This window comes from Schistosoma mansoni (assembly GCF_000237925.1).
Source record: "Schistosoma mansoni, WGS project CABG00000000 data, chromosome 3 unplaced supercontig 0044, strain Puerto Rico, whole genome shotgun sequence".
In the NCBI taxonomy this organism is placed as follows: Eukaryota; Metazoa; Platyhelminthes; class Trematoda; order Strigeidida; family Schistosomatidae; genus Schistosoma; species Schistosoma mansoni.
Window position 1 is genome coordinate 1,383,186 of NW_017386006.1, and position 25,369 is coordinate 1,408,554.

The following is a 25,369-nucleotide window of genomic DNA, read 5'->3' on the forward strand; positions in this document are numbered from 1 at the left end:
TTAATCAACTATTACACGAATAGAATCTTCAAATAAAGCTATAACCAGCATAATTCCAACACCAGTTGTTAAACCAACTGTTTGAATAATGAATTGACCAATTCGTGTTTGACCTGGTCTTAATTCAAGTGAATTAAGTTCAGGTAACTAGAATGATATATAGAAAAGATCAATATATGTATATGATAGAATCAACAATATTACGAATATAGTTGAATTAATTCATTCAAAAAAGACAAAGCTATATCGATATTTATTACAGTCACAAATAAAAAGGTCAGTTAAATAAATCCGTTAAAGAATCTAAACCTATATATAGCTATTACGTGTCAATTAACAGAAGCTTATTTTTGGGTATTGGCAGAATTTAATATAATGAGGTTGACCTTTCACTCGAAAATTAGATGACTATTTTAAGCCATCATACACATTGGATACTGACGTTTCATTTTAGTTTTGCTGTTGTTGTCATTTAGAGGATTTCTGTTAGTTGATTAATTATAAATAAAAGGAATTCTTGAGATTAGATTTAGACCTAGTTGTAACTTGTCATCATGGTACATTATCAATCTTTAGCTGAATCATATTCTTCATGGAACTGGAATCCATCTCATCAGAGCCGTTTCTGTTAAGCTACTGATGATACGAATAATATATTTTGACATTGGTTTAAACTCTATGGAAATTGTCACTTCCGCTGCCATTCCAGGCAGACCATGGTGACGACTCTCAGGTAGCACAAAACTATGTCCAGGTCTCTGAACCCATTCTCTGCAATCACCTAACGTTAAGCTAAATGCATCGAGATGTTTATGTTTGGTGACTGCATTATTATTTGACTAATAGGATTTGATTAGCACTAAGAGACTAGTAATATGAGACTAATTACTTTAATGTCATCAGTTAGTTTGTGAAGGAATTCCCAGAAAAAAGCAGTTAAAGATGTTGCAGATCTGTGACTCAAACAACACTTGCTCTGAAGGATTGTATTTTTTAAGTATGCGATAATATGAATTTTAACCATTCTTCACTGACTTATCAGTAGTACAGTAACATTTTTTATTGTGTTATTTATTGTTGCATTATCTGACTAAATGGTACTTCGTATGACTAATAGAAGCTTTTATTTACACATATAATTGGAAGTATTTAGAAAATTGGATAGTTTAATGGATGAGACTGGGCTTTATATAATTATCAGAAGGGGTTTTGTGGAGATTTAGTATTTCCAATTGACTCACGCTTTCGATCTTCAAAAACACATGCCATTCTGGCTCAATTTTGATATAATTGTAGCACTTATATGGTCAATTAATAGCTAAATTTCCAATCCTTATTCAACATCGAAAACGATGCTGATAACCTCAGCTAGGATAGATAGCTAAAAACCAATGAAACAAAGACTATAATTGCTGTTTTCTTCTATCGAATCGGTTGAACTCTGCTGGTCGTGGCTTCTCACTCGAACTCCGAGAATTACCTCTCAAAGGTAGTCACCAGTGACCACATGATAATTATCAGTATAGGGTTGTGGAGACTTTTGAGTTTTTTAATTGGAATCATGAATCGATCAATGCTAGACCCTCATTAAAAACCTGGAAGCACTGGGTGACCGTTTCTTTCTCGTATGGAACTCCTCATCAGTGCATATTCACGAGTACCATAACCCTGTACTGATAATTTCCATGTGCTCACTAGTGACTACCTTTGAGAGGTAATTCTCAGAGTTCGAGTAAGAAGCCATGATCAGAAGAGTTCAACCGTGTTAAGTGTGAGGCAGTTTTTTTATCGAATCAATGGAATGTGTCTAACAGTATGGAAAATAGAACTGATCAAATTTCAATCAAAATATCAACAACTGAATAATTTAATTAATTATAAATTCAATCATAATTCTTTTCTTTTTACTTACCATATCAACAAGTGCAATATAAATAAATGTTCCAGCAGTAATTGCAAATATCCAATAACTTGCAGATTCTACATTACCAATACCTATACCAACTAACATTCCAAATAAACAAAGAATTGATGAGATAATATTGAAAAACATTGCTTCTTTAATCCGCATACCAGTTTTTAAAAGTACAGCAAAATCACCTATGAATAAAAAAAGAATTAAGATTAATGATTGTACAATGACAGACAACAAAAATGTTCAAATTCTTTGTATAGCAACATTCTATTATCATGATCTGATCAATTTTACTCTATCATTATCAAGGATCATTATTTATTTTTCAGCAGTCAGTCAGTATTTAGTTATGATTAAAATGTATCACATATCAAGTAGTGAGTGGGTTATCAAATTAAACTTTAATGATCATTCAAGAAATCAATATCCACTACTAAAGAGCTGATCGTAATGTGTTAGTATACCAATAACCGTAATAATTAGAATCAAGCCAAACCATTAGATATCCTTTCCACGTCGTGCATTATTTGCCGACGCTGGGACTGGTTGGAAAAAGCGGAGAGGTGGTCAGTGTATGACATGGTGTCGTGGTATGAAAGAAAACTGCAAAGGGCTAGCTTCTGTTGGTCCTTCACGACTCCCTGGATGGGGTCCGAGAGATGGTGCAACACAGTGGCTAGAGACGTTGTCAGATATGGCTCGGAATATAAGCCAGTGGCGAGCCTGCTGTAACCTTCTTTTACTTTCTTCATAAAGAGTGGTTCTAACTTTCTTAACTGAGAGAGTCCTTCTGGTTGTACATTTCAGTTCCCCCATCATTACTCTCCTCTTTTTTCTCATCCTATTTTTTTCTTTTATATATACGCATCTTCCCCATTTCTCTTCCCATTCTCATTGTTTTGTGTGGCGCATACGTATATGGTGCCCCTTTATACCAATATGTATGTGTTTAAATAAATAAAATCAGATATCCTAATGATTTGTCATAACACAAGTTTTTGATTCAGTTACAAGAAAGTCGTCTACAGATTTCTTTACTTTGTAGTCAACTGGATATTTCAATAACATGTAAACTTATCCGGAATACTTTATTTCATGATATTCGCTAATTAATTAAAATTAGGATGGGTTGTGGAGGTTATTGAATTTCACTGAAACCAAGGATCAATCTAAGTTAGACTACAATTGAAAACCTGTAAGCAGTAGAAGGCTGTTTCGCCCTAGTATGGGGCTCCTCAGGAGTAGTCATCCACGACCACCACACAGGAGATGGAATCCAGGACCTTTGTTCTCAGGTGCAAGCGCTTATACTTTAAACCATTGAGTTGGCATCCAGCTGTACCGATGTCTAACCCCAATCAATCCATGATATTGTTGTTCAGCACTTCCAGATTTTCAATAGTGATCTAACTTTGGTTCATGATTTCAGTAAATTTAGGATGGTTCATACTATTTAGTATTTCACACAAATTGAAAAATGATACATTCTATCAAAGTGGTGCTTCCTAAGTAAGATATCATTTATTTATTCTCCTTTTAATGAAAATAATCTTCAAGAAAATACACAAAAATGAAATTGGTGGGTTTTTGTGGATTACGTGACATGGTATTCTAGCAGTCATGAGTCAGATTATCTCTAATGAAATACCTTTTCAGTGTTAAAGTGATACAGAGTTTATAAAGTAGTTTTATTTATGCAGTACAAATTCATGAGATGAATAACAAACATTATGGTGGGCAACATTTAAAGTACATGTTTGTAATTACTCTTTTCCACTTCATCTCATTATCAGTTGTTAGTATGAGCATTTTGTAAAGGTTGTTTGATTCTAAATTAGTTGATGTTATAAAATAACTTTGATCAAACGTCAAGTGACGATTACAGGACACTGAATAATTGCTATGATGAAGAAGAAAAACCGAACATCATCTACAACATGAACTGTTCAAGCTGCGAAAAACACTACATCTCACAAAGCGGATGCCCTCTTCATCTTCGCCTGCATGAACATCAAGCAGAAGTCAAAGTTCATGACATATCTTCGCTTACATCGATTCATGTGGACAACTGTGGACACACATTCAACTGGAAAAATGTTGAAATATTGGATAGAAGGAATACTAAACGCATCAGGTGATTTTTAGAAGCTTGACACTTAGGTCAATCAGTAATCTACAAACACATTGAAATCGATCCAATTTATCAAACAACCAGAAAAATCGTTGAGAAATATAGGACTAAGGATCAAATCAATGGGAGATACTACCAAAATAAAGTAGACAATGACAGGTTAAATATCAACAATAGCCAATGAAGATTGAATTATACAGGACAAGCTGTGAGTCATATGTGGGGAAGTTTGAACAAATCACTCTTGCCTGAAGTTTGTTGTGGTGCTGTTATTCAGAAGAACAATGAAAGCTCCACGACCAAATCATCCAACTCAGAGAACAAAACTCCATGTAAATCAATGGACAATTGCTCTGTTCCGAAATGGGTCTACTTATTATTGGCCATCTTCGACCTCTCCGAGGGGGTCAAACCTTAACCTGACCTTCAGACCCCGATTATTAGAATGGACATTATCTAGATTAATTAGAACACGTACACCAAATATCCCAAAACATAACATTCGAGTCTTTAGATCGCCTAATTTATGTAATCGAATAGCGTAATGTGTGCGGATTGAATGATTATATTACTACTTGTACAAAACGTACAGGTATTTACTAGTATATTTTAAGTAATATTGCATAAGCAGCCGAAAATGTAAGATGATTGTGAAGACTGTGAAAATTTTGGGAATTTATTAGAAATTTCACTGACACGAATACAAGCGGTAAAAAAAGTAGTCTTAACATGAGAGATACAAATTTTGTGGTCGTTTTACATGATAGCTTTTATAAACGATCTAACTGAACGTATATTAACGGAGTGGACAATGAAACGACCTGAAAATCCTAAATGAAGTATAATTTAACGGAAATGGCAAGCACGAAGCCTACATTATGACAGATGTTCTTGACTGATTAGGATTCAATACATCTAACTTTAGTATCTGTCGACAGAATGACTACAGTACAAACATTCATAGTTATTTACGACTGAGATCATGTCTATGGTTAGAGTATAAAAACTTTTATTCATTTTGTAGGCTGAAATGTAGCTTTTGTTTTCGTACAGACAAGTCAATGAAGCTAAATTTATGAAGCCTGGAGAACAGTTCATGTGGTCGCTGCTAGCAAGATTGTTTGTAAGTAGTGTGTAGCGGAACGTGGTGTCGAAATCGCAAAAGTTGTCGGATGGAGTGAGGAGCTTCGGTACATTGGAAACAAGGCGTTGACATACCACGTGAAGTTCAGATAAGGAGATAGTTCAGACTACCGAGCACACTGAAAGATGTAGAAGGAAGATTTAAGACTATGTATATGTATGAATACTTTGTAACTTCTGAAGAATACACATTTTTCCTGACTATTGCTGTACTCTACATTGCCAACTCTCCATAGTCGCCAAAATCAACTGATTTAACCGCAACAGAAGTGAAATATATATCTCTGAAACTTAAGGGTGAGGTATATAACATTCATTGTCGAAGTATGATATGATTTTTAATGGCATTTAATGTATTTTTTACATTACCTAGCTCGTGAGGTAGTTCATGGCAGAATACTGCAACACTTGTGCTAAGACCACCTGAAATGCTTTGAGCGAACGCAGCACCTGCAAAAAAACAAGCAAACAAAACTCGTATGACCAACTAAATAATTCTTTTATAAATAACTAGGTGATAAACTGTTTGAAACAGTTGTTTAATCCTTGTTTCCTAAGACAATATAATCAGGAATCCTTGATAATTGTTTTATATTGGCCAATTCAAAGTACAAGAAAAATTCACTGTCAATATAGTGAATGTCATAAACAAGTCGATTTGGGTGTTTTGAATTCAAAAGAATGTGTGTTCGACTCTGATTTAAGTTTGAGTTTATTTGGATTAGTTAGTTAGTTAGGATAGAAGATCGAACACGTCATTTAATGTAACTGCGTGTTAGTAATTTTCACTACTAACTGATATCACCCAAAGAAACCTCGTAAATCATGAAGCACTGTAAAGTTCGTAGGCTTTATAACAATGACTAAATAGATTTTCAAAACAAGCAATTAAAGCTGATAACATCGGTCAATAGCATCTAAACCAGTTTACACAGAAATAAACTGATTTACAGAATAAACATAATTCTCGCCCACACATCAGTAATTTGATTTCTAGGTTGATATGTTTGACACAAGACAGTTGATTAAAAGATATTTTAATATTCAAATGTGTGATAAGTCGTGGGATGGAAACAATTGGGGTATCACTAAGATCCGATTAGAAATAGACAACTATTTTATTGTAGTAGTGCTGGTCGGTGATCCTGTGAGGAACCGAGACAAGGGGATTTGGGTTGCGCGATGGTCAAATGCATTATATTCCTAACTTTAATCAGTTCACGGCATAGCACAAAGACTAGCAAGTTCAATCAGTATGTATGTAATCAGGTACTGGAAAACTGACTGATAACAGACTATGGTAAATACCATTAAGAGATTAAACCTGTTTTCATTAAACATTGGTTAATTTGAAACACAAGTGTTAACGTTTTACATCGTAACCAGTGTAATACGAAACTGAAGCTAATCAAAACTGAGGTCATAAAGCGATACATATATTCCTCTATATCTGACTCCAATAAATAATATTCCGTTAACTGAGTATTTGTTCAGGCCCAATCTAGTAGTATTATGAATGTATTCAAGATTATGCAAAAGCTGAAACATCAATTTTAGGGATAGTATATTGTTAACGATTGATAAAGCCGGCAAGCAAAGCAGAAAGCAAGAACAACGGGAAGTGAGCAAGAGAGAGAGACAGCAAAGCGAAACGAACCGGAGAAGATATGTGAAACAGCTCACTTTAATTAAAGGTTACTCAATATTTATAGGTACGTAATGTAATCGTTGGTTGGAGACTCTATGTGACATGGCTCAGAATCGATCACAATGGCGTAGGTGTATACACTCTTTATCTTCCCTTAAACCTTAAGATTAAAATTGCTTCATAACGTTCTTCTTTCCTATTCTATATCTTTATATACAACCTATCTTTTATATACTACCACCACTAAATTAATTACTTCTATGAATCCGGTGTTCATCTTGTTGTGCTAATGAGGTATGGCAACTTGGACCGATGCATATGTGTGCCTGGTCCTACGTTGTAGCTGACTGACTGACTAACTGATCCATCTTTTATTCAGGCATTAATTTTATCACTAGATTCTAATAAACTCTGTTTTATCACTATACTACTTAAATAACTGTTTTAAAGTGACTAGTCCTATTTTATTGTTTAGATATTATTTTGAAATTTACGAATTCTTAATCATACTACTATTCAGTCATTAAAATAATTCTTATGCAATTTTTAAGCAGTTTGTACACAATCTCACATTGTATTTACTGATATTACTGATTTCATGAATACCTATCTATGAATAAAACGTAGCTTTCATGTATGACGGTGTGCCAGAATATGCCAGATCCTACAGTGTTGATAGCTAGCTAATTGCTAAAGATTATCACGTTGGATTATCCTAAGTGTATCTGTATATTTTCCACGTCACAAGTTATCCACGAATGTTGCTTGATGTAAACTTTTTTATTGATAAGAATGAATAAACCCCAAATTTTTAGAGAAAACTGCAAACTTTAAACCTGGTATTATTAACAAAATGTAACACAGTATAAAACTGACCGATTGCCATCCCATCTGTAAAATTATGTAGACCATCACCCATGATTACCATCCAAGCAACTGCGGCTACCGATTCAGGAACCTACAAAGAAATATATATATTCTAGCCATTAATATAAAACTACTCAGTCTTTTCTTTGTCATAACATCTTCAGTAATGAATGATGATGAGTATTTTCGATTTGTAAAATTATTCTACTGCTTCATTCTAATTTACCTATTCATCGGATTTTTAAATAAAAGAGATTGTGTTGTATAGGACCTTGAAGTCATTCATCAGGAATAATGGCTAACCTTTTGATCATATAGTCAATATATTCTTAGACAAAAATGCGAAATCTTACATACTGCTATGGAGAGTCATTTTATCAAATGTGAATCATACAACTGAGCAGCCATTTTCTTTCGGTAAAATAACTCTGAAGGTAAATTAAGACCTGTTCATATTGAAACAAATAACTATGAATCGTAACCATAAATATGTTACAGTACAAAGAAAGATCAGGTAAAACTTGCTTGTATGGAAGATTTTCTAATTTTTCAAATATATACCATTGAAATAAGAGATCAATATTACTATCCATTAATATATATAAGGATTAAGGATTAGGTGAAGTCTAGCCGATATTATAACATCTCCAAATATTACTGAAAAAAGTAAAATTGTGGTGTGGTCTACTTATATCCACATAAGTAGTATATGGTGATGGTCAGACATAGAATGTATTTTGCCAGAAGATCGATAAGGAAAGAAGCGGAACGAAGCGTAATCGGTACAAAAATGCATGAACAATGAAATCAGAGAAGACGGACTGAACAGTTAAGATTGAGACAATTGGCTATCATTTTGCAAATTAACTGTTTACTGCATGGTTATCAGAATTTAGCGAGATAGTCTGTAATTTGTGCTTACGTATATTCGATTGTTCCCACCCGTGTTCCTGTTTCCTACAAAATTACTAATCATAAAGAAACCATACACCAGTTTTACTATTTGGTTACATTAATCGATAGATATTAAATAGTATAACAACTAGAGTTGAATAGTCGGTCATTATGTTTATTCTTTGTTGAAATTAACATTGGCTATTTGGAAAAAGCACAATGTTATGAGACAAATTAATCAATAGAAAATATACAGATTATTCATTCAAACTAGAAGAAGAATTTTAGTAGCCCTAAATCTGACTCCAGTTAGATCGTATGGTTGATTGTTAATGAAATATTCATGCCGTCAATCCTCGCACATGATTATCGACTTAATCCGCGTTAGTGATTAACAGAAATAAATAAGCCAAATACGAGAATGGATTTTGCATACGTATATTCCATACAATTGTTGATCTAGACAAACGAGCGAAGAAATGAAGAGAAAAGAGAGAAGTGAAATGACGAGCAGTGGAGGACGCGTGTGAGCCAACTCGATTTATCCAAGCTTGAATCGATAAGTTACAGACACGTGATGAGTAAGATAAGAAAGGCATACATATATGCTTACATAAAAACAGTCAAGGTAGATAAACGAATAATTAACAAGGTCAAAATGTGATTCAAGAAGAATGAGTAAATTGACTTATCTGGAAGCCAAAATAAGCTATGTGGGCTTAACACAGCAACCGATAATGCAAAATTCACACATTTTAGATAGAAAACTAGTTTCTTAAAGCGTTAAGTGTAAGATGTTAGAGGCATATCTTTATTATTGAGAACAAGCGTTTACGTATAAAGTTCAATTTATGTTTTTGAATAAACCAATAAGTAGATATAATACTGATAATTTATTTAATAATTCTACTGACTCAATAATTAGTTAATTACTACTTTATAAACATTAGTAACTGGCTTACAGTAATCAATCTATATGAATTGACAGAGTATTATCATCAAATAGCTTCACTGTTTGCTATTTGTAACTGAGTTGTAATGGCCGAGATTGACCCCTTGTATGACTAAGATATTTACATTAGTTTTTACGCCATCTACCTTTAATTACCTAACATCGAAACATTGGACATGCGGGGCCAGATCACTTAGGCTCATGGATACATGAACATCTGACTGCAAGTCGTATTCTGACCACTAACTTTGACAAGTACAAATGTCAGTACAGCTAACATTCTTCTTTTTGATGGGATACACAGATTACAACTAAAAATTATACATGAATATTAGGTTAAGGTAAAGTGAAAAAAAAAACTTGTATTTTTTACTTCGTGCGAATGACCATGACTATGACCATGTCCATGATCAGATGTGTTTACGTCTTCCTGATGATGATCTGATAAGTCGATACGCAACTGAATATGATGAAAGTTATAAAAAGAACAATTAACAGTTTGTCTATATTTAAAATAAATAACTTTTTGAAATGAGAATCATACAAGTTTGCTGTAAATTAAAAAAAAAGAGAAGCATTCCAAAAGCAAACAAATATAAGCTAATAACAAGATATATAAATATCTGGGTTTTCAAACATATACTGATTCATGTTGAAATGGAAGTATCATGCATTGGTAATCTCTCAAATAGTTTTTATTACATTCTAAGACAACTTACATGATGAAATCCGAAATGCCAAGTCAATTGATCAACTTTTTTGTCTTGTAATTATTACGCCCTTATTATACGACAAGGTATTACAACCGCCATCTGTATTCTGTGAATGGTTTACTTAATTCCTGACTTCATCGACTTGGATTAAATCTCTTGTACTTTCACTGTTAAAAGAACTTGAACTAATACAAATTAACTTTCAATTAATCTCTTATAACTGGTCAATCACTAGCTTAAGTAGCTCAAAAACTTATGCACTGTGCTTGGCAGTTTGAGGTCATCAGTGGGTAGCCACTCGTCTGGGATTTGTATGAGTTGACACTTGTCAGAAAAGCTTATCTTCGTTCATGAAGGAACTGATGCTCCCCTAGAGATTTGAACACTCACCAAACAGTGATGAAGCTAAAGGAGTTAAAAATAAAGTATCGGTGACGTAATCTACTCAATGTAAAACTGAAACTTTTATATCGATTAGTCATTATGTGCTAATCTATTTATTGTTTATCTAATTTTGAACGATGATGGAATCCTCTCATTCCACACAATTCTTCATCACAGTTAGATCAGTAATTAAAACTGTTTTCATGGTGTTTACGCTTGCTGCAAATTGATCGACTGAATAATTCCACTGATATAGTTGAGTTGAAAGGGTTTAGTGGGTAATAGTTTAGTTTTTTAAAGGTAATCGAATTGATGATTGTAATAGTTAAGCATCCACTGAGTGACCTGAATGATCTAAACTCGGTCCCTGATAGGATCTTTGTTATGCACTACTGAGAAGGACTAAACAACTGTCTAATACTTCTCGGTTTTCGATGGTGCCTCAACTGAAACTAAATAACGAAGGATTGTACCTTCGAATTTCAGTAACAAGTAATTGTTATACAGTTTTCCTGTAACCATATTTCATTACTTCAAATTATTATCAGAAAGGGGAGATTGTAGTAATTTAATAGTTGAATTCAGAGGTCGATTAAGGCTAGACCAGATTTTCCATGGTGGTCTAGCTTTAATCAACTCATCAATTCAAATATTAAATTACTTCAAATAAGCTCGTATAATGGTGAAAAACTAGAATGACAATAAAACAAGGTTAATAAGCGGAATCATACTGAATTCACCTGTTTTTCTGATTCTTTTATATTGGTCTCATTTTCTTCTGCTATTGTAATTTTTGGCAAATTTATTGCAAGCTTTTCTTGATGTTGTTGTATATCTTTCTTTGAACTGTTCTCTTCATTAACTTGCTTTGATTTCCCATCAGGAAGGTCCAACTGTGCTTCATGTTTTACCAATGGTTGTTCTACACCATTGTCCTGTGAAGATCTTCTTGTAAGCTCATCATATTCCTCTGCATAGCTATAAAGAATGTCGATTGATTTCATTGCTGAAAAAATGATTCATATCACTGTCACGATTTTGCTAAAAAATACATTATCTAAATGAACCTAATGAAGATGGTGCAGACCGTAATTTATTTTTCTAAGTTACATTTTATTGATTAAAATAGGACAATATGTCGAAGTACCCACAGTCTATTAGTATTGTATACTTTCCAAATTCGTACGCACATCTAAAGATTATTGTTACAGTTCATGTTTCACAGTCTACAATAAGTAGTTTCACGACCATACAGTGTTTAGGAAATAGGAAAACAAAGCAGTGTTAACACTGAAAATACTGTCCATTTGTAGTTGTAATCATTATATAAAACTTGCCTGATGAAAATCGTATTTTTGCTTTTCACTGTCGGCTTCGTAATTGACTGACTTATATACTGTTTGAACTCAATAATTTCGATCATCCGTCAATTATACTACTTCTAAAACATTATCTCCTGTTTACTTTTAACAAATGACAGTGATTCTTCACAGGTTAAGTTAGTACTTATTAACATCTAAAAGCCATTTTAAGTTGAAATACAATTCACAAAAATCTGCTTCAATCACTACCATAGATACAACAAAATAAGCAGTTTAATTAGTTTGCATGAAAGATTAATCTTACCTTTGCTACTTAGTCCCGTAACAAATACATCTTCATTTGCGATAGACATAGCACGTGATGCTCTTCTACATGATGTAGGATCAAGTTGTGATAGTCTTCTGGTTTGCCCAGGTACTGCTAAAAGTCCACCTGGAGCCAAAGATGGTCTTACAGAACTTAAACGACGGGTTACTGGAGCTACAGGTAAATTAAGTAGTGCTCTTTCACGATCTTCCTATCAATCCAAAAAAGAAATTTGAAGTTTCACAATTTTAAACTGTACTTTCTGTTGAATAGAAATTTTGTTAAAAACTCCTTGATATGTTTACAATTGTAAACAATGTATATGCAATTTACGTTGAATCATTTCATTTAAAGTTGTTAGCACGAAAGCTAGGTATACTGATATATGGCCCGATGTGAAAATTTGTCTTTGATGCATCTACAAATGACAGGAAGGCTGGAAAATACGATACATCTACATATAACGTGAAACTTACAACTAAGAACCTACAGACAAATTTTCACATTGGGCCATATCAATGCATATTTTTAAGTTTACTTGGTCTTGCGGAGGAGATTACATTGACCGTACAATGTGACGGCTTTCTAAACAAACCTTTGAACATTATCCTGGACGACTTTTGAATAGCGTATGTAGAACAATTAATAATACAATATTGGAACATCTTGTTATTCAAATCACACTGCCCCACAAGATATGTCCTTCGAATTCATCTATACAATCAAGCGATTTGTCTCAAAAGAAGTACAAATCAATAACTTGTACACTGCAATGGCATTAGCAAGCAATCTTTTCAACCATGAGCACTATATTTAAAAACAACAAGTTTAAGCTATTATTCTTCCATGGCTTTGACATTTAATTCTTCATTAATGGTTATAAGCACATCCTTTTAACATTTTCATTTTTAAAAAGAAATCTTTAATTACTCATTATTATTATCTCCACACTGTAAATTTATTCTTCACCTTTCTCATACTCATTCAATAGAGAATTATCCTTCACAAATGTAATTCCATTTTATTATTACTTTTGTAAATACTCGATAGTCAAGCAGCTTTCTGTCAACATTTCAAGGGATACACTATTTCTTTTAACTTTTCAATAGACTACTTTATTTGTTAATTGACCACAAATACAGTTGTACAGTTAAGGTAAATGATATTTGTTGAGAGAGGAATTTTTTCATTGAATCATCTTTAATTCTTTATCGATTTCATATTTCATATAGTTGAGATCATGGGTCAATTGAAGCTAAACCACCATGGAAAACCTGGAAGCACTGGACGGCCGTTTCGTCCTATTATAGGTTTTCCATGGTGGTCTAGCTTCAATTGACTCATGATTTCAACTATGAATTTCATATTTATTTAACAATTATAAAATTTCTTATCCAACTACAATAGTATGATGCATATCTTATAACAACTCTTGTTAAAATACTAAAATAGAAACATTAGTCAATATAAATAACCATTGTGAAATTTGAATAAATGATACTTACTGTCTTATATTCACCCTTGTTCTCAAAAATGTCTAATGTCATAAAGTGTGAAATTTTTGTTACGGATTTTCTATTCCTTAACTAAAGTTTTTGTGTGAGATCCTAGCTTTTTGTAACCTTTCAAAAATATTCAGCTGACGAGTCTCAAATAAGACGAAACGCACGTCCTGGATTTCACTGCTAGCCACTATCCATATTTGCTTATAATGCTTGTGATTTAAAACTATATCGAGGCAATACGCATAGTATGCACATATGCCAATAAGAGACTGATCAATTGCAGCCTAAACATCAATGGGAAGATTCAAACAAGTAATATTAAGTGAATTTAATATTAGATATATCAGTTATGGGGTTTGATTTCAAGGTATTCATTGTAATTCTGGACAGTATTATCTTCAAATACTTCATGTAGAAATGAACTGTTTAATTATTCTACAGGCGGTAAATCAAGCAGTTCTGATAAACATGTATAAACATGTCTAAAACCGTAAATAATGAGTGCAACCTACCAAAGAGTCGGAGTATTCGTAATAACTATCATATTACTCGTTTAGAAAAATCTGTTACTTTTAAAAAATTTGCAGTCATAATGTATGAATGGGAATTTGACATAAAACTCACTTTTTCAAGCTTTTTTTCAGCCCGATATTCAGAAGTTAAGCTTAATATTTTCTCCGCCATGAAAAAGAAATATACACCACCCAAAGCAACCAAGCCTTTCATAATTGCTATACGTTCACTATTTTCTTCCTTAGATGATATCACTTCACCACCATAATCATGACCTTGACCACCGCTTATAGCGTAAATCAAAAAGACAATATATTATTTCATGAAATCAAGACTGAATGTGTTTACTACCTGATGGGTTTTAGTTTGTAAACTGTTAATCGAAGGAGTTACGGATTTCATATTGGCTGATCAGTACATTTAACATGTGATTGATTCTATCTATTACTTGTCACAACACAGTTCTTTTATTTTAGAAAAACACCCAGGAACATCATTGATACAACACAAGAAAAGACTTTGAAATACTAACCGCTAGACAAAGATATAAAAACAAAGCTCCAATATATCTATTCCTATCATTTTCCTTTACATTTGGTTAAAAGTTGAGTTTCAATACCTTTAGCTAAGTCGCTTTACGAATAAAATTTGCAAGTATCACAAATGCATAACACCGAAAGAAACTTATATGGCTAAGTAACTGAGTTATATATCTGATAGTTGAAGCTCGATTATTGACAATTAACTTGGAAACTCTTGTAGAAACTAGTCGATATATAAATTATTTCAGAGATATTGAATAAAGTATAGTAAACCTCAGTACTGTTCCTCATTCTTACTGCTTTATCTACTTCATTAAAGTCCACAGTCAGAAATAGTTGAAATAGTGACACTTGATGAAAAAAATACTTTAACAGGGGTTTTAATTTAGTTCTGAAATGCATACAAAGTATAGCTTAACGTTTGTGCAGTTTGAGTATGCATGAAAACATACTCATTTTAACTAGGCTCATATATAAGACACGATATTGTTTAAATGTAGTTGTTTGTTAAACAAAATATTTTCCGAACTATATTCCTTAGCAAAAACTCCAGAAGACGCTGTTTCCAATAAACCTTGAAAATACCAATTAGCTGTTTACTGAAATTCATTTAAACAAACTTAACCGATCTTATGTTTGAGAATGAATGTCGTAACAAACCTCAAGCCTAACCTTTATCCATTACTGAGAATCGAAAGTAACACTTTCCACGAAATTGAGTCTTAATATAAACTGTCGATGTATTTCAAGATGAAGCAAACGTTTGAATGCTATAATATTACTATTTTCAATTGAATTGTAAGAAAACGAATTAGTGATCGTTTATGATTGTTATTCAGTATAATTTTATAGTATGATAATATTATTATTTGGATTATGTTTTGATGTATACTTACATGAGGAAGTAAATGTAGCATAGCATCACCAGTTAAAGTCCCAACAGCCAATGCAACCAAATATTGAATAACTTGATTGAAAAATACTTTTTGAACTAATGGTACTACACCAACTCCTAATAATCCAACTGCACTTATGACAAAAATTGAAATTAATGAAGCAATCCAAACTAGAAAGATTTAAAAAGAAGGTCCAATCTTATTGTACTGATTTAACAAATAATAAGCAATATTTAGTAATAAGTTTTTGGGTCTTTAAAGTCCTAATATCTATAAGAAGTTGGTAGTTAGATCAATTTTCATATCATTTACTTTCGACTCATTTGATTACCATTTCCAGTTGACTGAACAAGTAATCATGTACATTCGGTGAATAACTCCGATTTACATAATAGTAGACTTAGGACTTAGTACTCCTACGACTTGTCTTTTAAAGAACAGATAATGGAACAAACTTCCAAGTCTCAACGCCTCATAGGTTACATAACTCGGAACCTTTTTAACAATGAATCACGTATTTTAATGTACAAAGTTTGTATTCGACCAATCCTTGAATACTGTGCGTTTTTTCTTAGTAGTGCGCGCATAAAGGATCAATTAAAGCTGGAATCAGTACAGAGACGATTTACACTTCGTATTCTCGGAACTGATTGTACCTTGAATTATAAATCTAGGTGTAATAAGCCTGGGCTCTACCCTTTATGGAAGAGGAGACTCAAACTAAATCTTATCTTCTTCTTCTTTAAAATACTTAACAAACTATTCTTCACATCCAACCAAGCGATTCAATATGTAGAAACTTCTCATTACGACATTCGTAACTGCTTGTCACTGGCGAAACATTCTAGATCTTCTCTCTGTATGAATTACTTTACCTGTAAATTTTCTAGACTCTGGAATAATCTACCACAATCTATCCGTACGATAAAATCTCACCCATTGTTTGTTCGCTGCATTGATGCATACTGCTCCTCTGAAAATGCATTAAATGTTCTAGCGTCTGTAAGTGTATCTTACTCCACAAGTGAGATTACAGGAAATTTAAATGTTTAACCACTTACCTGCTGTCATTTTACATTAACAATGACCCTAGCAACTATAAGTTATTTGAATAATAACTAACATGAACAGTGGTAAACCTGACCGACATATTTTGGCAATGATTGCTTTGTTGCTGTGCTCTCTGTTTTCATTTTACTTTCGCTAGTTGTAGATAATTATCAATAATTCTTCCTGGCACTGGAAATAACCGTAAAGAACACCGTTCATAAATCATCAGGCTATCCTTTTAAGAAAAAAATAAACGTTTCCTGCTGATGCATTAGATTGCCGTGATACATGTCATAAATAAACTACCTAACAATTACTGAACCAGCAAACGTAAAACAATCTTATATACCAGTTTGCTTCACATCACTGTTTAAAAAATATTCTAATGAATCGAATAATTCAAACCTTAAAGGACTATGCATTGAACTGTTGAATAATGATAGATATATGGTATTTGAAGAATATTACTTTAAAACTATTATCTGTTCATTCTTATTTAATTTTGAATCGGATCGATCAGTATATTTTGATATACGTGTTCATGGTTACTTTACATGACCTTTAGTGATATCGATCAAGTTAAAGGAACACTTCACCAATTGTTGTACAATAATGATCAAAATGAGGGGGTTTGTGGGGATTGTGGAAGTTAGAGAATAACACCGTTGGATGCCGACCAGCTCAGTGCTCTAGAGGTTAAGCGTTCTCGTGGGAGACAGAAGGTCCTGGGTTCGATTCCCGAGTGTGGGATCGTGGATGTGTGCTGATGAGGATTTTCATACTAGGAAGAAAGGGCCATCCAGTGCTTTTAAGTCTTCCATAGCGGTTTCGTTTTAATCAACCCATGAATACAGTAATTATGTAAAATCAATTAGCTAACCTTTCGGTCGAATATTCCAAAAATTGTAAGCGTTCAGTAACTGAAAATAATACAGAAGAAAAGATATTTAATAGGAGCTCTTTTTATTATTAGGAAACAAATTCAATTCTGTGTTATAATATTTATTGTTTGTAAAAGTGATTTACACTGGTGTCAATAAACAATGCGGACCCCAGATCATTTCCTGTAGATATTTGCTCAGACAAATTAATAAAACCATATATGTGTATATTTAGACCTCCTCTATCAAGTTATGTACGGTTTGACTCGGAGAATAACTTCTTGATACATACTTATAGTATTGTAAGCAAAGATGGATAGTGGCTAGCAGTGGAATCTCGGACGCGCGTCTCTTCCTATTTGGGACTCCTCAGCTGGATGTACCTGCATCTCAGAGTTGATGTTCACTCTGGGACTCGAACCCAGTACCGTTCGGTTTAAAAGGCCATCGCATTATCCACTTGGCTACTGAGTACTGATAGCCACTTGCTTGTGTAATGGGGTGAAGTTTAAATTCACTTAGTGTTATTTGTTTGAATAAGTCTATATTGAAGCAATACGTATAGTATGCACATATGCCAATTAGAGACTGACCAGTTGCAGTCCTAAACATCAATGGGAATATTCAAACAAGTAACACTAAGTGAATTTATACTTACAGTAAGTTAAAAAATATTTTATCATATGAAGAACCTATGAAGTTCTTTGAGACTTAGACCTTGCAAATCAATAATCACGACACTTTGGTTATCGTATTTAAATATTTAATGTTTAGAAGCAGTGAATAGCTCTTAGTATTTAAACACTGTCTGTTTAATTTCCATGCAAACACTCATCTTTTGCTTAATATTAATTATATGGTCAAGGCAAGATTTTAAAAAAGTGCTATCCATTTACTTGAAATAATCTATCTTTCAACATTCTGCCGAACAACAATGTGTGTAGTAGAATCATGAGATGAGACAATACATTAAGATATCTTTTGTATTATACTGGAATTTAAATAGTTATATTGTAGCGAATGAGAACACGAGTGGGGACAATAGAATGTACTTAAGCACAAATTACAAACTGTCTTACTAAAATCTCATAACCATACAGCAAACAGTTAATTTACAAAATAACAATCAATTGTCTTAATCTTTACTGTTCCTTCTGTAAATATCAATCCATCTTCTCTAATTTCATTGTTTATGCATTATTGTACCAATCACGTTTCATTTCAGTTCTTTCCTTATCGGTCTTTTCCCAAAATACATTCTATGTCTGACCATCACCATATACTACTTATGAAGATATAAGTAGACCACACTACAATATATGATATCCCTTGTATTACAACTCATTGAAACACTAGTTTATTATATGTTAAAACGATTTAATCAAAAAATTTGAGGTTTGTTTATAAAGGTCATTGTTTAATGTAATATAAATTATTATCAGAAGAGGTTTTATGGATATTATAGTAATTTAAATAGTTGAGATCATGAGTCATTTAAAACTGAGGAGTCCCACAATAGGACAAAATGATCATCCAGTGCTTCCAGGTTTTCCATGATGTTCCAGCTTGAATTGACTCATGATGTTAACTATTGAATAAGTAATATAAATTGTTTTATTAAATTTACCGTGTTTCCACTTTTTGAATTGTTTTTTGAATCCGTAACTATTTCATATAATTTCATACACATTAATTTGAAATTTTGTTCAGTCTTGTTATTACGATATACTATCATATTTTCATACCAACCTGGTTCAGGAGCATATGAAAATGTCTAAATAAACAATAAAAAGAAAAGAAGATAGGACCAAATAATAATAATAATAACCGGTTTTTTGATGTTTGTCCCTTTATGGTATTAGGCATCAGCTTTTCAGGAATATTTACTTTTATTCATTGAGAAATGTATTACACAAGTTCGGACAGTTCCTACGAACACTTCTCGCAGTAATTAAGAAAAGAGTAGGTTGAGAAACTATATGGATAACGAGATCAAAATGTGTCAACATTTTATAGAGTTATCATCTGTTGAACTACTTCATTCGATGACTTCATTTAGGAATAAAGCAATCATATGGCAGAATACATTGTTTCTATTAAGAAGATTAAACATAATACTCAATGAAATAACATTAAAGATTTATTAAAATCTCTAGAATTTCGTCAAACCTAACAGAGTTATTTGACTTTAGACGTATGTGTAAATGTTATTAGGTTATAGAAACTGTAAAACTATTTTGAGTTAAGAAACAAATCGAAGGTAGTGACATGGAGATAACATGATCAGGAATGAGGTATCTATCCATTGACAACAATATATAAGGATCATATATTACAGTATGTACATAATTAATCTGATGTCAGTAAAAGTACCATTAAGCCTAAATATTTTGACTTCATTATGCTGTTGAATCATATCCTTACAATTCCAAGGAGCCTCAAAGTAGGATAAAAAAATACAGAATATTCAGAGTTATCTCATATTCAATGATTTATTTTGCTTTGATAAGCATAATTAATCAATAATTTTATAACTCATCGTTTCCATACAATTTGACAAAGTATCCTTACCTGTTCAATGATCAAAATGTAGATAATCCTCCATGTTTGTTTACTGTGTAAAACCCGCTGATGATTAGATATAGACTTTGTATACGAAAATCAATAATTTTGATGTTAAACCAGTCTATGTTATTCTTTATTGAATGTTTACAACACTATACTTCCTTTGATGGTGTACTATGGATTCATGAACGTTATATAGAATATCTGATGTATATATATATTACTATTATTATTAACATTTCGTCCACTGTTTCATGATTGGCATAATGGGGAAGGTACATATATTGTATCGAAAAATTAAAATACATTAATAAACTAAAGCTCTTCTATCATATCCATTGATTTGTACTATACATATTATGGAAGAATGATAAACAATAAAGCTGTTAAAATCAATCAATGGATATATATACACAAGTTAGAGATGTTTATCTGTAGCTAAGTGTATTTTACATTTTATTCAGTCATTACATTTATGATATTTAACTATTTGAAATCAATTATTTTGTCCTATATCAAATTGATGAATGACAGTTTAGGTAATGAAGGATACAATTAGCATAGATTTATGATGCTCACTTGTAAGAGAAAAAGCCGATTTCATTAATCTAACATTGAGGTTTGACATTACCAGATGTGGCATTATGGTATATTTAAATTCCTGGAACTTATGAATTGTAGCGATTTTCATAATCATTTCTTTTCACTTGTATATTATAACTGGAAATTAATGAGTTTGTAGGTATCATTACCAAGTTTTGATTTGATAATTTTGAATAAATTGAGCATTGGTTAAAGAATTCTCTGAAGAAGTGGCTTACACTGAGTCACGAAACGTCAGAAAATCTAATTTTTCTACTCATTGGGATATTACAAATATTTTATTTATTTATAACTGGAAATGTTCAGTGTTTTAGCCAATGATCGGTTAGCATTTCAATCTTCTTTTTTTGAGTCTGTTTCAGTAAGTAATGAGTATATGTCTAAAAAATGACTTAGATTGACTACAGAAGCTTGTAACTGTTATACCCCGTGGAGAATTATGAATGGTAACTTTGAGGACTATTTATGGACCAATATGATATTTATATTTCCTATTATATAATTGCTAAGTAACTTAACTATTCATATTCATGTTCCTTTTATTGTAAGCCTTATTTTGACGTATGAACTATCATTATACGATTTACCATTCTTGAGTTATCCCCAGTCCATTGATTACTGTTTCCTCTATTCACAGCAACATTTGGACAAATCTTGTACAAATGTTAGTTCCTATTTTATGATACGATGTGGTCTCTTTAGTTGGTACATAAACCCAGTATGTTTGAGAATAATGATTCATTTTGCAGAGGCTGTTGTTGGTGTTCTGGACTTAACTGGCTGGGCTAGGCAGAAAGCAGGACTGATAAGTACTCAAGACTGCTCATAGGGCTTTCATGTATCATAGCTCTGATCGATAATTTGCTCCTCTCTAATTGGCGGGAATCAGCACGTTCATATATGAAACAGGGCACGCATGCACTCACACGTTATAACAGTAACTGTATTTGATAGTTTAGTTCAGCAATGTTATACGTTTTTTCCAAGTCAAACAAGAATAACTAAGTCAGTAAGACAGTACTAGTTATTTATATTTCTGCTCACAATGTTAAAATAATAGTATTCATTAGTAAAGAGAAGTTTATGTTGTTTACATCAAATTAAGGAGAGAAATGACAGAGATATCGGTTAATAGTATGGAAGATGTAAGAATTCTTTATAAGCAAAGATGGTCAGTGGCTAGCAGTGGAATCCAGTTTGACGCGCGTTTTATCCTATTTGGGACTCATCAGCTGGATGTACCTACATCTCAGAGTTGATATTCACTCTGGGACTCGAACCCAGTATCGTTCGGTTTAAAAGGCCATCGCATTATCCACTTGGCTACTGAGTCCTGATAGCCATTTGCGTGCGCAATGGGGTGAAGTTTAAATTCAAGAGACTGATCAGTTTTAGTCCTAAACATCAATGGTAAGATTCAACCAAACAATACCAAGTGAATGTAACTATTCTTCATTCTATTCCTTATCTTTAAGTTATCTATATCAGAATCCCAGGTAAACAAAAACATGAAAATTCGTCCAGCCAGATTTCTAAATGTAGAAATATCATTCAGTACTTCTGATCACATTCATGTATTATTCAAAGATATTGAATTGTAGGTTATTGTTCATTGACTTTTCAAGTGTTTTCATATAAAAGTAAACATATAATAATAGTATAAAACCGTAACTAGACTCATATATGTTAGTCAAAATGAGCTGAGCTTAATTTAGCCAATAATATATGATTTGCTCACTAATAGAGTATCAATTAGACACTATAATGCTTGATATGAATGACCAGTACTGCAGTATTAAAGTCAGAAAGAAAAGGAAATAAAACAACGTTACTTCTTGTCAAACCAGTTCTTTTTCTAACAGAACTAATTATCAGATCATTTCGTTGAAATATAAAGTTTTCAACTGTTAATCAATATAAATAAAGCCAGAACAAATATTGATGCAAAATAATATGAATTCATTATATTTCGTGGTTTCTCATCAGCTGCTTACAACCAAATATGCATTACAGTTTTAGCATTGGGGTAATAAATGGGATGGAACGACTGACATAAGTGAATGTAAAGGATTGGAATAACAAAAGGTCATCAATGATAACTATATATATATGGGCAAGGAAAGGTCAGAGGTTATTAGGTATTAGAATGAAGGGTGGCGTAATAGTTGAGTGGAGTTCAAAGACAGATAAGATCAAATGTGTGATAATTTTAGAGGTAATTAAAAACAATTAGGGTGGGTTGCGAAATAATTGAGTAAAATTTGGAGAGTTTATATAATTAAGAGAGACAAGTGAGCGGAAATGTGTGAGAGAAAGGGTGGTTTAAGAATTGGGTAATGGAAGAGAAATATAATAAAAACTAAATATTAACCAAAACAAAACTAATATCAAAAAATAAAACAAAAAAAATGGATTACCGGGGTAGTAATAAATTTACCACTGTCTCTTTTTGAGTATATAGATCCGGTTGGAGTTTTTTTATCGCGATCGCTTCAGAAAACCGGAAAGCAGTTGTACTTCTTTGTTTGCTAATGATTTTGAAAGCATGAGAAATGTCAATGGTGTGCCCGGTGTCGAGTAAATGCCGAGCTATTGCACTGTTGAGAGTCCTGGTCCCTCCCAATGCTAAAATTCTAATACATATTTGGTTGTAAGCAGCTGATGAGAAACCACGAAATATAATGAATTCATACTATTCTGCATCAATATTTGTTCTGTCTTTATTTAAATTCATAAAGGGAACTAATTGCATGAAATTTGTTAAACAATAAGTAATTAATCTTATAATAAATGATAAGTTTGTATATAAATCTTTTACAGTATTATATGCTTATTGTATGTAGCTTAAAGGAGACTATAGGAACTTTGCATTCAATAAACGAGTTAAAGTATTTCCGTTCAAGTTAAAATATAAGTTTACTCTACGGTTGTCAAATGTGTTTAATGAGATTGTGAAATCATCTCTAAATTACCATTAATCATTTCGTATAACTGTAGGCATATAAGTATGAGTTGGTGTTCACATTCCATGTAAATACAAGAATGTTTGTATTGTTCACATGCGAGTCATTTGCTCTGAGACTTCTCCTGAGTATTTGTGTTCAAATCTAACTTAACTGATGCAACTCAATAAATAGCTCTTGAGAATCAATGTATTCAAGTTTCTGTTGTGTAGTTTCATTGTTTCCTATAGAAAACTGTGTGAATTTTTGTATTTAAGTTTACGATGATTATTCAATTCAATTTTACTTATTCACATGAATATTTAAGTGAGGATGTTTGTATTGATAGACACTTGATCTACATCATATTAGGTTGATTTGAAATGGTTCAATATTTTTGTCAGAATGAAGTAATGATATTGAATTTATGAGTCGATTTAAGCTAGACCATCATTGAAAATCTAGGAGCACCGAACGGCCGTTTTTTCCTAGTATAGGACCTCTCAGCAGTACGCATCCACGACCCCGCATGAGGGACTCGATTTTAATGTAAGCGAGAAATCTGGGGACATTTGAACTTTTTAAATAATTGTAAGTAAAATATTGCCATAAGAAATGAAATAACTAATTAGAATGAACAGATTATAGTTACGGAATCCAATCTTCAAATTTTATATCATTAACTTTGTTTATAGAACAGCTAAGAACCAGGAAGCAATAAGCATTCTTTTAATCCTAGTCTGACATTCTTCATCAGTAGTTCACCAAAACCTTTATGGGAATCAACCTCAAGAACTTTTGACATCGAGCCCAAAGCTTGATGGCGAAATCATATAGTTTACTTTCCTGACTTTAATCAATGCGTGATGTTGAGAGACCATTATCCAGTGCATTCGCCAAGTAACTGTCTCACTCTTAACATGGTTGCGCTTTGTTGGTTACGGTTATTTTTGCCGAAATTTAAAGGAATCACCTAGTAAAGTTAATCCCTGATAATCATATGTTGATTGTTGTTAAAATCGTTCTTGTGTGGGATAGTTGTTTCATTATAAAGTGTCACTGAAACTAATAAGAAGACATAAGACTGTAAACATAACTTACTCTCCAATTGAATTACAAAAAAGATTTCCAAAGAAGATTTCAGTAAATAAGATAGACATGTTAACAACAATGACTTACCGCATTTAAATCTTCATTTAAATGTAGAATTAAATGTGAAATATCAAATTCTTTATCTAAAGTTCGATTTGATAATTGACGATATTGTGTACACCATATTGTAGCATTTTGTTCAGCTTGAATAATGTTGGAGAATGATATCAACATAACTATAATATATGGTGTATATATCCAAATCATAGTTGTATATTGAGAATAGACTTGCTTTTATTAAATCCGAATATGTTTAGGAATTGAACATGGTAAAGTGAACACACTTGAATGTAGGTATTGTACTAAAGAGCACGATTTGAAATTCAATGGTTGTTTATTTGTTGTTCCTGAATAAAAGATTAATTGAAGATGCTGATTGATTAGATGTAAAGTTCTAAGATCATAATATGGATATTCTGTGCAATATATATCTGTTTGAAGACT

At 32.4% G+C, this 25,369-nt stretch overlaps 1 protein-coding gene and 2 non-coding genes across 3 annotated transcripts; all 3 read right to left on the reverse strand.

The window, feature by feature from the left end:
• Window positions 1–25,099, reverse strand: Smp_167630 (solute carrier family, putative; the record flags this gene model as incomplete). Its single annotated transcript, XM_018791452.1, has 11 exons — window positions 1–147; window positions 1,913–2,100; window positions 5,559–5,639; window positions 7,714–7,795; window positions 9,924–10,010; window positions 11,388–11,653; window positions 12,274–12,487; window positions 14,406–14,534; window positions 15,733–15,902; window positions 19,413–19,437; window positions 24,953–25,099. The coding sequence occupies 11 exons, from the start codon at window positions 25,097–25,099 to the stop codon at window positions 1–3; spliced, it is 1,536 nt and encodes a 511-aa protein (XP_018645397.1).
• On the reverse strand, window positions 18,065–18,138 carry Smp_tRNA_00312_Pseudo_TTT.1.1. Its single transcript has one exon. It is a non-coding gene (tRNA).
• On the reverse strand, window positions 22,092–22,163 carry Smp_tRNA_00256_Pseudo_TTT.1.1. The gene has a single exon. It is a non-coding gene (tRNA).
• Window positions 25,100–25,369: the final 270 nt, after the last annotated feature.